This window comes from Antennarius striatus, chromosome 16 (genome assembly GCF_040054535.1).
Source record: "Antennarius striatus isolate MH-2024 chromosome 16, ASM4005453v1, whole genome shotgun sequence".
In the NCBI taxonomy this organism is placed as follows: Eukaryota; Metazoa; Chordata; class Actinopteri; order Lophiiformes; family Antennariidae; genus Antennarius; species Antennarius striatus.
The window spans coordinates 18,566,837-18,587,226 of record NC_090791.1 but is presented as its reverse complement, the minus strand read 5'-3'; the positions used below and the strand labels follow the sequence as shown (position 1 = coordinate 18,587,226).

General features: G+C 41.7%; 1 protein-coding gene across 2 annotated transcripts in view; it reads right to left on the bottom strand.

The window, feature by feature from the left end:
• Nucleotides 1-513: 513 nt before the first annotated feature.
• Nucleotides 514-20,390, bottom strand: part of prrg2 (proline rich Gla (G-carboxyglutamic acid) 2) — a 34,469-nt gene continuing 14,592 nt past the window's right edge. Inside the window, exons 6-8 of one of the 2 annotated variants that reach the window (XM_068337228.1) lie at nt 15,892-15,952; nt 11,026-11,169; nt 514-1,073 (exon numbers count right to left, since the gene is read on the bottom strand). In XM_068337228.1, the coding sequence (XP_068193329.1) occupies nt 11,080-11,169; nt 15,892-15,952 (151 nt within the window). In that variant the 3' untranslated portion in view covers nt 514-1,073; nt 11,026-11,079. The remainder of the gene's footprint in view (nt 1,074-11,025; nt 11,170-15,891; nt 15,953-20,390) is intronic. The other variant, XM_068337227.1, reaches the window with a different exon arrangement.

Sequence of the window (20,390 nt, the reverse complement as noted above, 5' to 3'; positions counted from 1 at the left end):
CCAGTTCCGGCCATCCACAACCTCGCTCCTCCATATCTGTCTGACCTTCTTCATGTTACCACTCCCTCCAGCTCCCTCAGATCCTCCTCCTCCTTACACCTGTCTGTTCCTTCAGCCCGTCTCACTACCATGGGGAGCAGAGCATTCAGCCGCTCTGCTCCCCATCTCTGGAACTCACTACCACCCCAACTTTCACTTCCCCACTTCAAAGCACAACTGAAAACACATCTGTTTAAGACTGCTTATTCCAGCTGAAATCTGTTACTCTGTTGTTGATTCTTAATTAGACTTAGTTTATTTCTGTGCAGTGTCCTTGATTGTCAAGAAAGGCGCCTTTAAGTAAATATTATTATTATTATTATCATTAAATTTTTGTAAATAATAAAATAGTTTTTTGCAACATCACAGAACTGCGATATACACTGTATACTGTGTATTATATATATAACTATATATATATATATATATATATATATATATATATATATATATGGAGATGAAGACAGACTTTGACAATCTCTTTATTGACAATGACAATTCATAGTACAGTGTAGTGTTATGATGCTGTCATGAATTGCTAAAACAGTTTCAAGTAGACATATCGATTTTCCAACACTGGAACTTGGAGGTAATTAATGAGAAAATGTAGATTTGATCCATTAATTTACTGTTTTTTGTCTCTAAATACAGAGAGATGTGTTTTAATTTTAAATATGCATATTTTACTGAATTCCTTTTCTCAGCATTATATGGGTCTGTTAATTTGGCTTAGAGTGTTTTAGTTTTGAGTTCAGAATTGGTGGAATAGAATGGTTAAAAAGATATTTACACACACACACACAAACACACACGCAAACGGACACACACAGTATATACCATGCAAGTTCACTCAAAGTGCCAGGTTATTGATCCCTCTGACATGACCATCACAACAATCACATCTGTACATCAAAAGAAGAGCTGGCCCTGGTCTCACCAGTGGCATGGTAGCTTCTGTATTAGTAAGTTATTATCTGTCTTTTCAAACTTCTCTCTCATCGTCTGCTGGATCAGCGGTCTCTGATGGTGCCCCTCTGTGGTTGAAAAAAGTGGACAAATAAACAGAAAAATATTTTTTTGTTACCATTGATGTTTACTGCTTCAAAGTGAACTAATAAACAAATCAAAATGTACAGGCACTGCTGTGTGTTTGAATTAAAAGTATGTGGTGTCATGTTTACAGTAATCCCTCGTTACTTGTGGTTAATGCATTCCAGGACCACCCACAAATAACAAAATACCGCTGACAAACTATTTATTTTATTATTTACGATAATTTAAACTTTTATTAAACCTCCCCATACTGATATTAAACCTTCTTATATCGTTTTTACCCTTTCCCTCTTATGGACTGTTTAAAGCAGTTTTGTATTAAAGAAAAGTGTTTGTTTAATACATGGAAGTGCACTGCATTTCTGGAGTCTCAGAACGCAGTGCACTTCCAGATGCTGTCAGCCAGTACCATGCACGTACGGTATCAAGTTACTACCTGCAAGAAATCTGCTATGTAGTAAAGCTGTCTTGAAGCACAAATGAGTGAGGGATTACTGTACTTAGTACAGTACTTGGTACTTGGTCTGTATTATGTGGGGGGAATCTCTTACATCCTTCATTATTCTTTTGTAGAGTATTATTCCTAGATTATTTATTTTTTTCTACATGTGACTGATGAGATTTTGTACTTGTTTCCTTGGAAATAACATTGCCTTGGGCTATCATCATTATCATCGTCGTCAGCATCATCATCATCATCATCATCATCATCATACACATCATCAAATCATTATTTTTTTATATTTCGAATATATATATATATATATATATATATATGTATATATATATATATATATATATATATATATATATATACATTTGACATTTTCTCATTAATATATATATATATATATATATATTAATGAGAAAATGTCAAATGTATATATATATATATATATATATATATATATATATATATATATATATATATATATATATACTTGGTCTGTATTATGTGGGGGGAATCTCTTACATCCTTCATTATTCTTTTGTAGAGTATTATTCCTAGATTATTTATTTTTTTCTACATGTGACTGATGAGATTTTGTACTTGTTTCCTTGGAAATAACATTGCCTTGGGCTATCATCATTATCATCGTCGTCAGCATCATCATCATCATCATCATCATCATCATACACATCATCAAATCATTATTTTTTTATATTTCGAATATATATATATATATATATATATATATATATATATATATATATATATATATATATATATGTATATATATATATATATACATTTGACATTTTCTCATTAATATATATATATATATATATATTAATGAGAAAATGTCAAATGTATATATATATATATATATATATATATATATATACTTGGTCTGTATTATGTGGGGGGAATCTCTTACATCCTTCATTATTCTTTTGTAGAGTATTATTCCTAGATTTTATTTTTTTTTTACATGCGACTGATGAGATTTTGTACTTGTTTCCTTGGAAATAACATTGCCTTGGGCTATCATCATTATCATCGTCGTCATCATCATCATCATCATCATCATCATCATCATCATCATCATCATACACATCATCAAATCATTATTTTTTTTATATTTCGAATATATATATATATATATACATTTGACATTTTCTCATTAATATATATATATGTATATATGTATATATATGTATATATATGTGTATATATATATATATATATATATATATATATATATATGTCTCAAGCCCGGATAAATACAGAGAGTTGTGTCAGGAAGGGTATCTGACTTAAAACTTTTGCCAAATCCAACATGCGAAATTGGACTACTGTTGGTCGAAGAAGGAGAGGAGGAAAGTGTGTTCATAGGAAGTGGGAGAAGAGGAATGCCAAAAGTATAGGACTGAGAGTAGGGATGTTGTAACTATGATGGGAAAAGGTAGAGAGTTGGTTGACATGATGCAGAGGAGGAAGGTAGACAAACTGTGTGTCCAGGAGACCAGCTGGATAGGTAGCAAAGTTAGAAGTTTAGGAGCAGGGTTCAAGTTGTTCTATCATAGTGTAGATAGGAAGAGAAGTGGAGTAGGTTTTATCTTGAAGGAGGAGTTTTTGAGGAATGTCCTGGAGGTAAAAAGAGTGTCAGATAGAGTGATGAGTCTGAGGCTAGAAATCGAAGATGTGATGTCCAGTGTTGTCAGTTGGTATGCTCCACAGGTAGGATGTGAGCTGCAGGAGAAGGAGAAATTCTGGTTGGACTTTGATGAAGTGATGCAGAGCATACCTAAAAGTGATAGATTTGTCATTGGTGCAGACTTCAATTGACATGTTGGTACAGGAAACAGATGTGATGAGGAGGTGATGAGGAGGTTTGGTGTCCAGGAGAGGAATGCAGAAGGACAGATGGAATGCAGAAGGATGGAAATGGCTATAGTGACTAATTTTTTCCAGAAGAGGCAGGAACATAGGGTGACCTATAAGAGTGGAGGTAGGAGCACACTGGTAGACTACATCTTGTGTAGACGGTGTAATTTGAGGGATATCAGTGACTGCAAAGTAGTGGTAGGCGAGTGTAGCCAAACAGCATAGGATGGTGGTGAGGAAGATGAAGACAACAAAGACAGAGCAGAGGACGAAATGGTGGAAACTGAAAAAGAGTGTTGCATGACTTTTAGGAGGGGGTTAAGACAGGCTTTGGGTGGTCAGGAGGTGCTTCCACAACTACAGCTAATGTGATCAGGGAGACAGGTAGGAGAGTACTTGGTGTGTCATCTGGAAGGAAAGCAGATACAGAGACTTGGTGGTGGAATGAGGAGGTTCAGGAGTGAATACAGAGAAAGAAGTTAGCTAGGAAGAAGTGGGATACTGAGAGGACTGAGGAGAGTAGACAAAAGTAGTCTATTGAAGTGTATTGACAGGTGCCAGAAGTGTGATGGGAAGATGAAAGTTGATGAACAAGGAAAATAAAAGAACAAAGACTAGAAAAGGTGGTTGTTGTGGACCAGGAAGTAGCAAAGATCAGTCAGGATGAAGTCAGGAGGGCATTGAAGAGGATGAAGAGTGGAAAGGCATTTGGTCCTGATGTTATACCTGTGGAGGTATGGAAGTGTCTAGGAGAGGGGGTTGGGTTGTTCAACATGATCTTAGATCATGCCCGAGGAATAGAGGAGAAGTGTGCTGGGGCCCATTTTTAAGAACAAGGGAGATGTGCAGAGTTGCGGCAACTACAGATGAATAAAGCTGATGAGCCATACAATAAAGTTGTGGGAAAGAGTGGTTGAAGCTAGACTATGGGCAGAAGTGAGCATTTGTGAGCAGCAGTATGGTTTCATGCCAAAAACGAGTAGCACAGATTATTGTTATTTAGCAGAGCTTTTATTAGCTTGTAGCAGGAGCTACACACACAGCATCAACAACAATGATCTCATACACACATCTGAACCGGAAGTGCTACAGCATTAGAAACAGAGGTGGCACAGAGAGCAGCAGTGCAACAGCGACATCCACTGGCGGTACATATTGAAAAGTACTATATTCAACACTCCCACTTACTTTTTCAATTAGGATTAAGTTCCTTTAAATAATATTACAGAGTGTGCTCTCCTTCACAAAACTGTCAATAAATTCTAAACAACAACAAAAACTTCCATTTTCCTTTCTCAAATACTATTGTTTACATTGCTTTTATCTGGAACTCATTTTCACATTTCTCAGACTTGCATTGATCAGGCAGCCTTCGGCGTACACCTGTCAAGCACAAACACCTATTCTAATTGAACAGGGAAAAGTCCAATCTCTCCCCTGAGATATTCAAACCTTTGTTTGGTCAGTGGCTTGGTCGATATATCCGCTTTCATGTCATTTGTTGGACAATATTGCAGTTCTATTTGTCCATTCTGCACACATTCACGGATGTAGTGATAGCGAATGTCTATGTGCTTGGTCGTAGAGTGGTTCACAGGATTCTTCGCGATTGCGATGGCTCCTTGGTTGTCTTCTAGGATCACTGTGGACATAGACTCCACTCCAAGATCACTCAGTAATCGTCTCAGCCAGATTCCTTCTTGAATTCCTGCTTGACTGAGTGCGATGTACTCGGCTTCTGCTGTTGAAAGTGCAACTGTTGGTTGTTTCTTGCTGAGCCAGCTCATCGCTCCTCCACTCAGTAGAAAAATGTTGCCTGTAGTTGAGCGATGATCATCCTGATCTTCAGCCCAGTCCGCAGTCAGAGAATCCAATCAAAGCTCCAGAGGCTGACTGCTCATACTTGAGAGCAAGATTCACTGTCCCTTTCAAGTAACGTAGTATCCTCTTCACAGCAGTCAGATGTGAAGCATTTGGATTTGCGTTGAACTTTGACACAGCACTCACTGCTTGAGCTATGTCTGGTCTTGTTGCCATTGCAGCATACAGCAGACTTCCTACCATTGACTGATAAGTATGTTGGTCCACTGGCTTACTGACACCATCACTCTTCTTCCACTTGACGTTGGCATCAGCAGGAGTTGCTACAGGATTTGCATTATCCATTCCATATTTCTGAAGTATGGCTTCAATGTAATGCTTCTAATGAAGAATGACACAGTTCTTTTCTTTATCTTGAATCACAGAGATGCCCAGTATATAGGACAGCTCACCCATGTCCTTCATCTTGTAGCGCTCCTTGAGATCCACCTTGAGCTCGTTCATGCTTTCAGTTGACTCTGTTATCAGAATGAGATCATCCACGTAGACTGCTAGTATCTCAAGCTCTTGTCTTAATCTCACAAACACACAGGGGTCTGATGTGATTTGTTTGAATCCAATTTCTATCATGAACTCTGTGAAAGCCTTGCTCCAGCAGCGAGGAGACTGCTTCAGTCCATAGATTGATTTTTTCAGCTTACACACCAGGTGTTCCTGCCCTGGTTTTATGTAGCCCTCTGGTTGCTGCATGTAGATTTCCTCTTCCAAGTAACCATTAAGGAATGCAGTTACAACATCCATCTGGTGTACATGTAGATTGTTTTGAATAGCAAAGGACAGTAATGTACGAATAGAGCTGAAACGTACAACTGGTGAAAAGGTTTCATAATAGTCAGCACCATACAACTGTGAGTAGCCCTTGGCAACGAGCCTACACTTGTATTGTTCCACTCTTCCATCACTATGATGCTTGACTCTGAACACCCATCTCGATCTTACTGCTTTTCTTTCTCTTGGTAAATCCACTAAGTCCCAAGTCTCATTTTCTAGCAGAGACTCATATTCCAAGTCAGCCGCCTCCTGCCATTCTTTTGCAATGGGATTCTCCAATGCTTCTTTTAGTGTGATTGGCTCTGTCACACGACACATATTGGCATGATGATCAACAGTCATTAAATCCGCAAACTCATCATATCCATATCTCCTTGGCTATTTCTGATTCTGCCGCTTCCTCTAACAGGGCTGGTATCAGCAGTGACTGCATCATATTGTGTTTCACTCTCATCTGTTTTCATGCTTATCTCGTTCTCTGAACAGGGTACTTTCACTTCCTGTTTCCAGTCAAAGTTTGATTCATCAAAGATGACATCACGACGAATTAGAATCCTCCTCTTCTCTTCATCATACAGGTGATAGCCTTTGGCATTGTTTGCATAACCTACAAAACGAAGCTTTACAGCCTTTTTGTCCAGTTTCCTTCTCTCTTCATGGGACTTGTGCATGCATAAGCAATACAGCCAAACACCTTCATGTGACTCATGTTAGGTTTCTTTCCACACCATCTCTCATATGGTGTCTCTTCCTTTAGAACAGCTGTGGGCAGCCTGTTCTGTACGTACACTGCGGTGGCTACGGCCTCTGCCCAGAACATCTTCGGCAACTTTGCATGTGACAGCATGCTTCTAGCTGCTTCAAATAATGTCCTGTTTTTTCTTTCCGCAACACCATTTTGCTGTGGTGAGTGAGGTACAGTCATTTCATGGTGGATGCCTTGAGTCTTCAAATATTCTTGAAACTCTTTTGAGGTGTACTCCCCGCCATTGTCAGTTCTCAGCCTTGCAACGTTCAAGCCACACTCATTTGAGAACGTTCTCTCAAATTCCTTGAACTTGTTTAGCACCTCATTCTTCTGTTTCATGAAGTATACCTTGCAGCATCTTGAATAGTCATCAATGAAAGTCACAAAATATTTTGCTCCACTCATTGACTCAGTCTGCATGGGACCACAGACATCACTATGAATCAGCTGCACCTTGCGTTTGGAACGGATTCCTCCAATCGACTTGAATGGCTTTTAGCTAATTTGCCTTCCACGCATCCTTCACAAAAGAGAATCTCTTTCTCTGTGGAGAAGTCCACTCCATTTACCAGATCTTTTAGCTCCTTCTGTTTTGTGATGTGACCTAGGCGTGTTGCCACAGGCTGGCAGCCACTGATGCACTGTGACAGACAGATTCGTTTCCTTCAATGTCTAGCTGGTACAGTCCATAAGCTCTTTGTGTTCCCATTCCTTTTAGTTTTCTATCTTTTCCACGTATGTAGCAGCGAGACTTTCTGAACTGCACTATATTCCCTTTTTTGGTAGCAGCTCCCACTGAAAATAAATTCCCAGACAGCTTTGGAACATACAGTACATCGTACATTGTGGCATTTTTTACATGACTTAATTTGAAAGTCATTTTCATGTTATCATTTCCAATTCCAAGGCCATCAACGACCCTGCCGTCACCTAGTTTCACAGACTGTGCTTTTGAGAATTGCTGGTATCCTTGGAGAATGTCTTTATCACAAGTCATGTGTTTTGATGCTCCAGAATCAATTATCCATTCAACCTGTCATGGTATGTCAGTGCTAGCCTCTCTAACTACAAAAGTACTTTCAGAGGAATCTTCCTCATCTTCACATGTCATGTTTTTGGCCTTGTGAATTTTCTTTTTTGTCTTATTTTTCAAGCTTGGACGTCACGCTTTATGTGGCCTTCTTTCCCACATTTATAGCATCTCCACGTGCTTTTGTCTACTGCTCCCACTGACTTGGAGCTATCCCACACATTTCCTTGAAATTGTGATGACATGGCTGATGCACCACCACCTGACATAGCACTGCCCAACAGTGTTACAATTTGATCTTCCTCTTCAATTACAGATCCAATTGCTGTTAGCTGATCAGTTAGCTCCTTCATCTGTTTCCAATGATCAGTTAAGGCATCTCCTTCCATCTTTTCACATTGGAAATATCTTTTCTTCAGAAACAGTTTGTTTGCCAAGGTGTCTCTCTCAAAATAGGCTTTCCACGCCTCTTAGGGAGTCTGGCAGCTTGTTATCAGGTACAACTGGGGTGTACTTACGTTCAGCACCAACATAGAGAATGCTTTCTCTCTCCGTCTAGCGAACTCAGCTTGTGCTGCTGCATTAGCATCTTGAGCTAGCGTTTCTGTCTCCATTAACATACCCCATAATCCTTTAGCCTTTAGCAAGTGTTCCATTTGAAACTTCCATGTTGCCCATTTCTCTGGTCCGTTCAGCCTGTCAATAAACAGCTTATCCTCCATTGTGAATTCCCACAACACTGTTGATCCCACACAACCGTGTACAACAGCTTTTTTAGCGATGATCTGGGCCCATAACTTTATGTTATTTGGCAGAGCTTTTATTAGCTTGTAGCAGGAGCTACACACACAGCATCAACAACAATGATCTCATACACACATCTGAACCGGAAGTGCTGCAGCATTAGAAACAGAGGTGGCACAGAGAGCAGCAGTTCAACAGCAACATCCACTGGCGGTACATATTGAAAAGTACTACAGTATATTCAACACAGATGCAGTATTTGCTTTGAGGATGTGGATAGGGAAAGTACAGAGAGGGCCAGATGGAGCTGCATTGTGTTTTTGTAGATCTGGAGAAAGCTTATGACAGGGTGCCCAGAGAGGAACTGTGGTATTGTATGAAGAAGTCTTAGAGTGACAGAGAAGTATGTTAGAGTGGTGCAGGACATGTATGAGGACTGTAAGACTGTGGTGAGGTGTGCTCTAGGTGTGACAGAGGAGTCCAAGGTGAAGGTGGGACTGCATCAGGGACCAGCTCTGAGCCCCTTCTTGTTCGCTATGGTGATGGACAGGCTGACAGATGAGGTTAGACAGGAATCTCTATGGACTATGATGTTTGCAGATGACATTGTGATCTGTAGTGAGAGCAGGGAACAGGTGGAGGAGAAGCTAGAGAGGTGGAGGTTTGTCCTGGAAAGGAGAGGAATGAAGGTTAGCCGCAGTAAGACAAAGTACATGTGTGTGAATGAGAGGGACCCAAGTGGAAGAGTGAGGTTACAGGGAGAAGAGATCAACAGTCTAGAGCAATGGAGAGTGTGGAAAAAAGGCGAAGAAGCAGGATGGAACGGGTAGAAAAAAGTGTCAGGTGCGATGTGTGATAGAAGAGTTTCAGCTGAAATGAAAGGAAAGGTGAACAAAAACTGTGGTGAGACCAGCGATGTTGTTTGGTCTAGAGACAGTGTCACTGAGGAAAAGACAGGAGACAGAGCTGGAGGTAGCAGAGATGAAGATGCTGAGGTTCTCTCTGGGAGTGACCAAGATGGATAGGATCAGGAATGAGTACATCAGAGGGACAGCACATGTCAGAGGTTTTTGAGATAAAGTCAGAGAAGCCAGACTGAGATGGTTTGGACATGTCCAGAGGAGAGATAGTGAATATATTGGTAAAAGGATGCTGAGTTTTGAACTTCCAGGAAGGAGGCCTAGAGGAAGACCAAAGAGGAGGTTAATGGATGTAGTGAAAGAGGACATGAAAGTAGTTGGTGTGAGAGAAGAGGATGCAGGAGACAGGGTTAGGTGGAGGCAATCTTTCAATCTTTCAATGAATGTGAAAAGCTAACCCAAGATGTCTCAGGGGACGTCCTTAATTAGTTTCACTACATACTATTATTACTTTAATTAGTAGCAGAATTAGTCATAGCAGGAGTATTGTTAACATTTTTTTGGAGGTATTCTGTCATGGTACATTTCTGTGTTGAATAAAATCAACTGAAATTTTGGGAAATACTTGAATATGTTTTGACACTCATCTAATTATGTCTGGAAGTCCCCACTAGCCATTGAGAGTGTCAAAATGTGTCAAAATCAAGGCCTGGGGGCCAAATATGGCTGCCTTTTCATTTTTAGACACTCTACGCGAGAGCATAGAGTGTGCTTTGACCAAAAAGTGTGCTTTGACCAAAATTTAATTTTCCACAAAGCAGGAGTTCAGCCCATTTTAGCTATGACAAAACCATTTTGAACAAAGTTAATGTCTTGAATTGTGTTTGATGTTATTTTTCTTTATCCACTTGGATAGTTTGATCCTTGATGGAGTTACAGTATGTAGCTTCCATAACCTGGCAAGTTAATGTAAGCAACAAGTAAATGTAAGTTACAAACTGTAAGGTTTTTAAATTAAATATGTATTAAATTCAGCATTATTTAACATTCAGGAGTAGTTACATTTACTGGATTATACATTTATTTTACATTACATTGAGTTACACTTAGTTACATTCATAAGTTATAAGCTTATGTGGCCCTCGGTGAAAATGAGTTTGACACCCTTGTGTTAGAATATCTTCATTCCAGTTATCCAAAGCTATTTAAGTCAATCCACTGGTTTTCAAAAAAGTTTCTTGAAATCATTTCACCTCTCGTCCAAGAGGCTTCTTCAGTTCTTGAGAAATCCGTTGGATGAGAGGTGAAACATCTTCTTAAAGTCCAGTAGATTGATTTAAACAGCTTTGGATAACCATGACCTGGATAACTGAGAACCTATACAGACATCTTTCTTCCAGATTTTACCATTAGTCTGGATAAATTTATTCAGCATAGAGTGTTATTGTTATAATTACTACTTTTACTACAATTGAAGTCAGAGTTTGTTTGTTTTTCTTCTATTTTTAATGTTATTTCACAGATCTCAATTATTCCTCTGTTCAGCACCATCCCCTCCACATATACTTACCCTGAATATGGAGGTGGTGGGGCATCATGCTGACCACTGCGGTGCAGAACCTCATTATAACTGGGTAGAGCTGGAGGGATTATCCCAGCCAATGGCACGGTTTCTGCGGCTGGACGACAATCTGCTGCCATTCTCACTGGAGGTCTAGATCAGCACATCAGAAACAAATAGAATTCAATGAAAGAAATTAATTCAATAAAAGTCAGGTGTAAACCAAACTGAATTTTTAGCTGATTAAATGGATGATTTAGAAAAAAAGACTATGATAGAGGGTAAGGAGGGTTTACAGTTTGGTGGGCTGAGGATTGCATCGCTGCTTTTTGCAGGTGATGTGATCCTTTTTGAAACATCGGCCTGTGACCTGTGATCTGAGGCCATGGTCCTTAGCAGGAAGCCGGTAGAATGCCTTCTCTGACTCGGGAATGAGGTCCTCCCATAAGTGAAGGAGTTTATTATCTTGGGGTCCTGTTTACAAGTGAGGGAACAATGGAACATGAGATTGGACGGATAATTGGTGCAGCAGGAGTGGTATAGCATTTGCTTTACTGCACTATTGCCACAAAGAGGGAGCTAAGCCGACAGGCAAAGCTCTCCATCTACCGTTCAATCTTTGTTCCTACCCTTACCTATGGTCATGAGTGATGGGTCATGACTGAAAGAACGAGATTGCAGATACAAATGGTCGAAATGGGCTTCTCAGGTGGGTAGCTGGTATCTCCCTTAGAGATAGGGTGAGAAACATGGCTATTCACAAAGGGCTCAGAGTAGTCGTTGCTCCTTCGTGTGGAAAGGAGTTAGTTGAGGTGGTTTGGGCATCTAGTGGGGATGCCTCCGGAGCGCCTCCCTAGGGAGGTGTTCCTGGCACGTCCAGCTGGGAGGATATCTCGGGGCAAACCAAGGACCAGGTGGAGAGATTATATCTCAACGCTGGCCTAGGAATGCCTTGGGATCCCCCAGTCAGAGCTGGTGGAGGTGGCCAGGGAAAGGGAAGTTTGGGGCTCCCTTTTTGAAGCTGTTGCCCTCCCAACCCGACAATGGATAAGCAGTGGAAGACGGATGGATGGACTATGATAGAGAAAAGAATGGTCATATGACCTCTGAATGTCAACATTCCTAATGATAGAACATTCATGCATTGACTGTTTCCAGTTGGTTTGAGTTAGCTATTTGCTTTAGAGGTAAGGGATTGGTTTCTGTCAAAATTTATGTCTGCTCCCAAAAATGACTATTCCATCCATCCATTTTATTACAGCTACTTTTCCACTATGCAAGCCACAGGTGTTGCTGGAGGCTATCCGAGCTGACTCAGGGCAACAAGTTGAGTACAATCTGGACGTGACACCAGCACATCACAAAGCCCAATGACAGACAAACAACTAGTCAGGCATAAACTCACAAGCACGGTCAATTTAGAACTAATCAATTCATCTTATTTACATGTCACTCCCACAACCGTCTAGTTGTGGGAGTGACAGTGCTACCCCCTGCGCCACAGTGTTACGTGACTTTAAAGTTAAAGATAATTGCATGTCATTTTCCATTTATCTGGGTATTTTTAGGTTTTTCAATTTTTTTGTGGCCATTTTTTTTGTTTTGTCCAGGATGTGGCCATCATTGTCTCTGAAGCATGATCAATCAATCAATCAATCAATCAATCAATCAATCAATCAATCAATCAATCAATCAATCAATCAATCAATCATATTTCTAAAGTGCTTATCAGTAGACATTTCAAAACGTTTTTACAGACAGACAAACACAGATGTTTTTGTGAATAAATTTGCTTTTAAAAATCAAAATCTCTCTCTTTCTGAGAAGAGGAAAGAGTGTGTTAGTATATCTGCACATCTACTCACTCTACTTTTTGCTTCTTTTGTTTTAACTTAGTTTTTATTCAACAATTAAACCAAAGACAGGGAGATGTATACACAAATGCAATTCTTAAATTGCATAAAAATAATCATGTAAAAAAAAAAGGGAAATGAAAATGTATAAATAATGTCCCTCTCACCCTTTCAGGGTGGTATCTATGTGTCATCCTCAAGCTCGGGTCCTCTACCAGAGGCCTGGGAGTCTGAGGGTTCTGCGCAGTATCTTAGCTGTTCCTAGGACTGCGCTCTTCTGGACTGAGGCTTCAGATGTTGTTCCAGGAATCTGCTGGAGCCACTCTTCCAGTTTGGGGGTCACTGCCCCAAGTGCTCCTACTACCACGGGGACCACATTAACCTTAACCTTCCACATCTGTTCCAGCTGTTCTTTCAACCCTTGATATTTCTCAATCTTTTCGTGTTCCTTCTTCCTGATGTTGGCATCAGCTGGAATCGCCACATCTATCACCACTGCTCTCTTCTGCTCTTTGTCCATCACCACTATGTCCGGTTTGTTAGCCAGTAGCTGTTTGTCGGTCTGGAAGCTGAAGTCCCACAGGATCTTAGCCTTGCCGTTCTCAACCACCTTCGGTGGTATGTCCCATTGGGATTTGGGTACTTCTAGTCCATACCGGGTACAGATGTTCCTGTACACTATCACAGCTACTTGGTTGTGCCTTTCCATGTATGCTGAGCTGGCAAGCATCTTAAACCCTGCTACCACATGCTGGACTGACTCTGGGGCTTCTTTACATAGCCTTCACCTTGGGTCAGCTCTACTGTGGTAGATATTGGCCTCTATTGCCCTTGTACTTAGGGCTGTACTGCCATGATCAGTGCCTCTGTGCTGTCTGTCAGTCCAGCTTTATTCAGCCATTGGTAGGTCTTCTTGATATCAGCCAACTTCCTCTATCTGACGGTGGTACATGCCGTGTAGGGGCTTGTCCCTCCATGTTGTCTCCTCCTCCTCCTCTTCCTCCTCAGGCTTCTGCTGTCTAATGCATTCACTGAGCAGTTCATCTGTTGGGGCCATCTTCCTGATGTACTCTTGGATTTTTGATGTCTCATCCTGGACAGTGGCCCTGATGCTCACTAGTCCTCGGCCTCCCTCTTTCCGCTTATTGTACAGCCTCAGGATGCTGGATTGGGGTGAAATCCTCCATGCATGGTGAGGAGCTTTCTAGTCTTGATATGTGGCTTCTATCTCTTCCTTTGGCCAGCTTATGATCCCAGCGGGGTATCTGATGACCGGCAGTGCATACATGTTGATGGCTCGGACCTTGTTCTTGCCATTCAGCTGACTTCTCAGGACTTGCCTTACTCTCTGGAGGTATTTGGCTGTGGATGACTTCCTTGGGGCCTCCTCATGGTTGCCATTAGCCTGTGGGATTCCAAGGTATTTGTAGCTGTCCTTGATGTCTTCTATCCTGCCCCCTGGTAGGTTGACCCCTTCAGTTCTGATCATCTTGCCTCTTCTTGATACCATTCGGCCACATTTGTGTAATCCGAATGACATCCCTATGTCGTCGCTGTAGATCCTGGTGGTGTGGATCAGTGAGTCAATTTCTCGCTCATTCCTGGCATATAGCTTGATGTCATCCATGTAGAGGAGATGGCTGATTGTTGTCCCGCTTCGGAATTGGTATCCGTAGCCACTCTTTGTGATGATGTGACTGAGGGGGTTCAGGCCTATGCAGAACAGCAGTGGTGATAGTGCATCCCCTTGGTATATGCCGCACTTGATGTTAACTTGGGCAATTGGCTTGGAGTTAGTCTCCAGGGTTGTCTTCCACATCCCCATTGAGTTCTTCATGAAGGCTCTTAGTGTCCTGTTGATCTTATACAGTTCCAGACATTCCAGTATCCACGTGTGTGGCATTGAGTCGTAGGCTTTCTGGTAGTCAATCCAGGCGGTGCACAAGTTGGTCTGCCTATTCTTACAGTCTCTGTGTACTGCTCTGTCCACCAGTAGCTGGTGCTTGGCTCCCCTGGTGTTATTACCAACTCCTTTCTGTGTACCACTCATATATTGATCCATGTGCCTACTCATCTTAGCTGCCATGATGCCTGACAGGAGCTTCCAGCTTCCTATATATTTTTTTTTTTTTTTTGTTATATATATATACATTTTCCCCCAGCACAAGTCTGCTGGGGGAGCAGCATCACTGCGGCCGACAGGAAAAGACTGGACAGGCTGATTAGGAAGGCGGGTTAAAGTCCTAGGATGCTCCCTGGACTCAGTGGAGGTAGTGGTGGAGAGGAGCATGACAGCCAAGCTGTCATCGATGATAAAGAACCACTCCCACCACCTGCAGGGCACACTAAGATCACTAGAGAGCTCCTTCAGCGATAGGTTGCTTCACCCAAGATGCATGAAGGAACACTATCACAGGTCCTTCCTGCCCATGGCTGTCAGATTCTACGACCAGCAATCCTCCCAGCAGACCACTCAGCGAACTCCGTACGCCGGCAGTGATGGACCAATTAGAGAACATGCTGCGAGGCTACGTCCGGCACACCTCCGGTAGGTATTGGTGTACAGAATATGCCGGTACTGTACCGCAGGTATGCTGCATAACCAAAGAAATGTGTTTGGCTAAAGACCCCGACAATGGCGTCAGCGAAGAGACACGCTTACGACGCAAAATGTAAATTCCAGACTCAGTTATGCAGTTGTTGTGGTACACGTAAAGAGACCGGGTGGCTTTTTTCACTCTTTGCCATCTTTCTTGATGTGTGACTCCATGCACGCCCATACCACCACTTCTGTAAAAAACCACGTCAAGAGGCTGAATTCGGAGCTTGTCATCATCCTGGGAAGATTAACGAAAGAACTCCAACTGCTGGACATTGGTGTAAACAGAGCCTTTAAAGTTAAGCTGCGTGCGTCGTGGGAGTGATGGATGAGAGACGGTGAACACACGTTTACCAGTACTAGGGGGCAGTGCCGAGCGAGTTACGCCACAATATGTGCGTGGATTGTGGATACTGGACTCACATGTCTGCTTCGTCTTTTGTCCAATGTTTCGCAAAAGCAGGCATCATTACCGGGCAGCCACCTGGAAACGTAACAGTCAGCGATAGTGAAATTGCCGAGCTATTCAATGCAGACCGAAGATGAGGACTTCGAAGGATTTAGCACAGTCACCTTTTTGCTTCCATTAGCAAGCATGGACTAAACAATAACATTCATCGTGTGTCTGGTTAAAGTGCAGAAATAAACTCCATTATTTAGACTGCTCCTCTTTATACAATAAGTTGAATGGTGCTCAAAATATGGTAACTTAAGGACTTTTAAATTGGCAACTTAAGCAATTAGTTTATATACTATAAAGTATAATTATAGATGTGTCCCTACCCTACAGTAAACAGTACAGCACTACACTTCTGCTTTATGCAAGTTATATCACTGTAGTTAAGGCTTATGCCGCCTACTTAGACACTACATTAAATAAGACAAGAATAACTTCCACCATGTAATTTATTGCTGAACAACAGATCTTCATTCTGCATTGCTACAAAGCGCTGGCAATACGGGGTCGGGGATACACTTCACTGAAAATGACTGCAGCCAATGAGTTAATGTCTAAATCATACATTTTTTAAGATTGATATACTGCATGTATACCTGTTATGATTAAATTGTGACTGGGAAACTTCCCTTTTCTTAACTGCTGCCGATAGCCGCTACTTCTCTCTGCTCTCATCCTGCGTCGAGTGAATGATAGGAAGTGAAACATGAGGTCAAAAAATTTTTTCAAGAAAAAAACCCCGGTATTAACTGGTTTACAATTATTTTCTGTTCCAATTCTGTTCCAGAACATTAAAAAATATAACGTTTTCGGTTTCGTTTTCGTTCCTGCCAAAATACCAAATGTTTCTGGTTTTCATTTCGTTCCATGAACCAGCTCAAAGCCCTGGTTACATATGTTAATATGTAAGTATATAATTTAAGTATTTATGTATGACCCCCCCCTCCCCTGCTGCCACGATCGCACAAATTTCCCCACTGTGGACAACAAAGGATTATGGATGCAGGATTTCTGGTGACCCATCGGGTTTTAAAGAGTAGATCAGGAGGCAGAAGCTTTAGCTATCTGGCCCCTTTACTCCGGAACAATCTCCCAACCTTGGTCCGAGGGGCAGACACTCTTAGCTTATTTAAGGGTAGACTAAAAACCCTCCTTTTTTATAGAGCCTACAATTAGAAATAACACTCACCCCATTAGATATGCTGCTATAGGCTTAGGCTGCTGAGGGTATTTTTCTCCGTCTCTCCCGTTAAAGGGAGATACTCTGAAGCTTCTGTCACTTCTCCTTCGCTTTCTTTATCTCTCTATGCTCTTAGAATTTATTACTACTCCTAGAATTTGATTTTTGTGAATAAATGTGATGTTCAAATCAAAATCAAAATCTCTCTCTTTCTCTCTCTCTCCAAGGTCTTGACCAACAGGCTAAAAAAAGTGACGGAGCAGGTTGTTCATGTTGACCAGACTTACTGTGTACCGGGCAGGCTAATTACAGATAACGTACATTTAATTCGTAATGTTTTAGACCTGTCAAGTTTATTAGGCACAAGACTTGGTCTTATTTCTATAGACCAGGAAAATGCTTTTGAAAGAGTGGAGCACTCGTACTTGTGGCACACTCTACACAGTTTCGGTTTCACTTCTAACTTTATTACCAATATAAATTCTCAATGTCTCCATACCCTGTATGGAGACATTGAGAATGTACCTAAGATTAACGGTGGCTTGAGTGCTCCTTTTAAGGTCCAAAGAGGCATTAGACAGGGCTGTCCCCTCTCAGGGATGCTCTACTCTGGCACTAGAACATTTTTTATATCAGCTGAGGACAAATATTTCTGGTGTTAATTTTCCTGGTTCTTCTTGTAGTTTCAAAATGTCTGCATATGCTGATGATATTATTGTTGCTATCAAAGACCGGCATGATATAAGCTCTTTGGAACACACTGTACAGCTTTTTTGTGAGATCTCCTCCGCTAACGTGAACTGGGCGAAGAGCAAGGCTCTTATGGTAGGAGTTGGGCTGGACGAAATCAGACTCCCAGATAGACTCCAATGGAAAACTTCTTTTCCTTTCGGCTTTTCCCTTCAGGGGTTGCCACAGCAAATCAATTGCCTCCATCTAACCCTGTCCTTTGCATCCTCTTTTCTCACACCAACTACTTTCATGTCCTCCCTCATTACATCCATAAACCTCCTCTTTGGTCTTCCTCTAGGCCTCCTGCCTGGCAGTTCAAAACTCCTTCTACCAATATAATCACTATCTCTCCTCTGGACATGTCCAAACCATCTCAGTCTGGCCTCTCTGACTTTATGACTTTATCTCCAAAACCTCTAACATGTGCGGTCCCTCTGATGTACTCATCCCAGATCCTATCCTTCCTGGTCACTCCCAGAGAGAACCTCAGCATCTTCATCTCTGCTACCTCCAGCTCTGTCTCCTGTCTTTTCCTCAGTGACACTGTCTCTAGACCAAACAACATCGCTGGTCTCACCACAGTTTTGTACACCTTTCCTTTCATTTTAGCTGAAACTCTTCTATCACACATCACACCTGACACTTTTTTCCACCTGTTCCATCCTGCCTGTACACGCTTCTTCACCTCTGTTCCACACTCTCCATTGCTCTGGACTGTTGACCCTAAGTACTTAAAATCTTATACCTTCTTGATCTCTTCTCCCTGTATCCTCAGTCTTCCACTTGGTCCCTCACATTCACACATATGTTCTCTGCCTTACTGCGGCTAACCATCATTCCTCTCCTTTCCAGGACAAACCTCCACCTCTCTACTTTCTCCTCCACCTGTTCCCTGCTCTCACTGCAGATCACAATGTCATCTGCAAACATCATAGTCCATAGAGATTCCTGTCTAACCTCATCTGTCAGCCTGTCCATCACCATAGCGAACAAGAAGGGGCTCAGAGCTGATCCCTGATGCAGTCCCACCTCCACCTTGAACTCCTCTGTCACACCTACAGCACACCTCACCACTGTCTTACAGTCCTCATACATGTCCTGCACCGCTCTAACATACTTCTCTGCCACTCCAGACTTCCTCATACAATACCAAAGTTCCTCTCTGGGCACCCTGTCATAAGCTTTCTCCAGATCTACAAAAACACAATGCAGCTCTGTTTGGCCTTCTCTGTACTTCTCTATCAACATCCTCAAAGCCATTGGAGTCTGTATAGACTCCAATGGAAAACAAACAGGTTAAAATACCTTGGAGTGTATCTGGGAAACCAGATTATTAAGAAAAATAACTGGTAAAGCATTTTAGAGAAAGTGGAAGAAAGGCTAAAAAAAAACTGGAAATGCATTTTATTAGAATTGTCTTTTAGAGGTCGAGTTTTAATTATAAACAATGTGGTTGCATTAATGTTGTGGCAACGACAGTCCTGTGTAGAACCCCCACCAATGTTGCTAAAATGAATCCAAGCTTTTTTTTGGGACTACCATCATTGGATCCCTTAGAACGTCCTCTTTCTGCCGAAGGAGGAGGGAGGGCAGGGACTCATCCATCTCACCAGCAGAAGTGCTGCATTCCGGCTGAAATTCATTCAGAGGTTCCTGACTGGTCTTGAGGAGCTGGTGTGGCAGCCCACAACACAGGCAATACTGGCCCAGCGCTGGAGTCTGGGACTTGATCACTTGCTGTTCTTAATGGACCTGAAAAACGAAAGACTGGGAAATCTTCCATGTTTTTGTCAGAGTGTTTTTGGAATCTGGGGACTTTTGTCCAACAAGATCTTAAATCACTCTATTGGTTTTTAAAGGAACCTATTATCAAAGGAGGACTTTTCAATGTAAGAACTTTTGCAGGAACATCAGTGAAGTCCAAATTTATTGCGACTAAAATCTCCACGTTTGGACGTAGGGTGGAAATTCAGGGTGGGACCACACTCATCCTGAATGGCGCTGCTGCTCTATCCTCTACTGTGTGTATGACCTCAGTGAGACTCATTGGAAGACTGTTGAGGAGCTGGGAGAGCCAACTCAGCCCACAGCAACTGACTTTGACAAATTCTTATTGTAGAGGCCTATTAAACCCGATTCTACTGACCCTTTCCGTGCAGGGAAGACCCAATCAGCCTCAGTGACAGTAATGGAAAATACATGTATAAATTGATGGAGGGTTCACCTTGATCTGGCAGCGAATGTGAACCCTTCATGGGAGTCTTTCTACAAGCCACCGTTAACAAAGAGGGTTGGAGATCTCCAGTGGAGGATTTTACACGGCACTGTAGCCGTCAACAGTTTTAATGCAGTTTTGAATCCAAATATGTCAGAAAACTGTCCGTTCTGTTCTCAAGGAAACTAATTTTCACTGCTTCCTAGTCTGTCAGAGAATCGACAATCCATTCCTCTTTTTAGAGGGAATTTTTCTCTCATTTGATCTTGTTTTTAACAAACAGGTATACATTATAGGTTTGAAACGCAGGAAGAATCAAAAAAAGGATTAGCAGATTC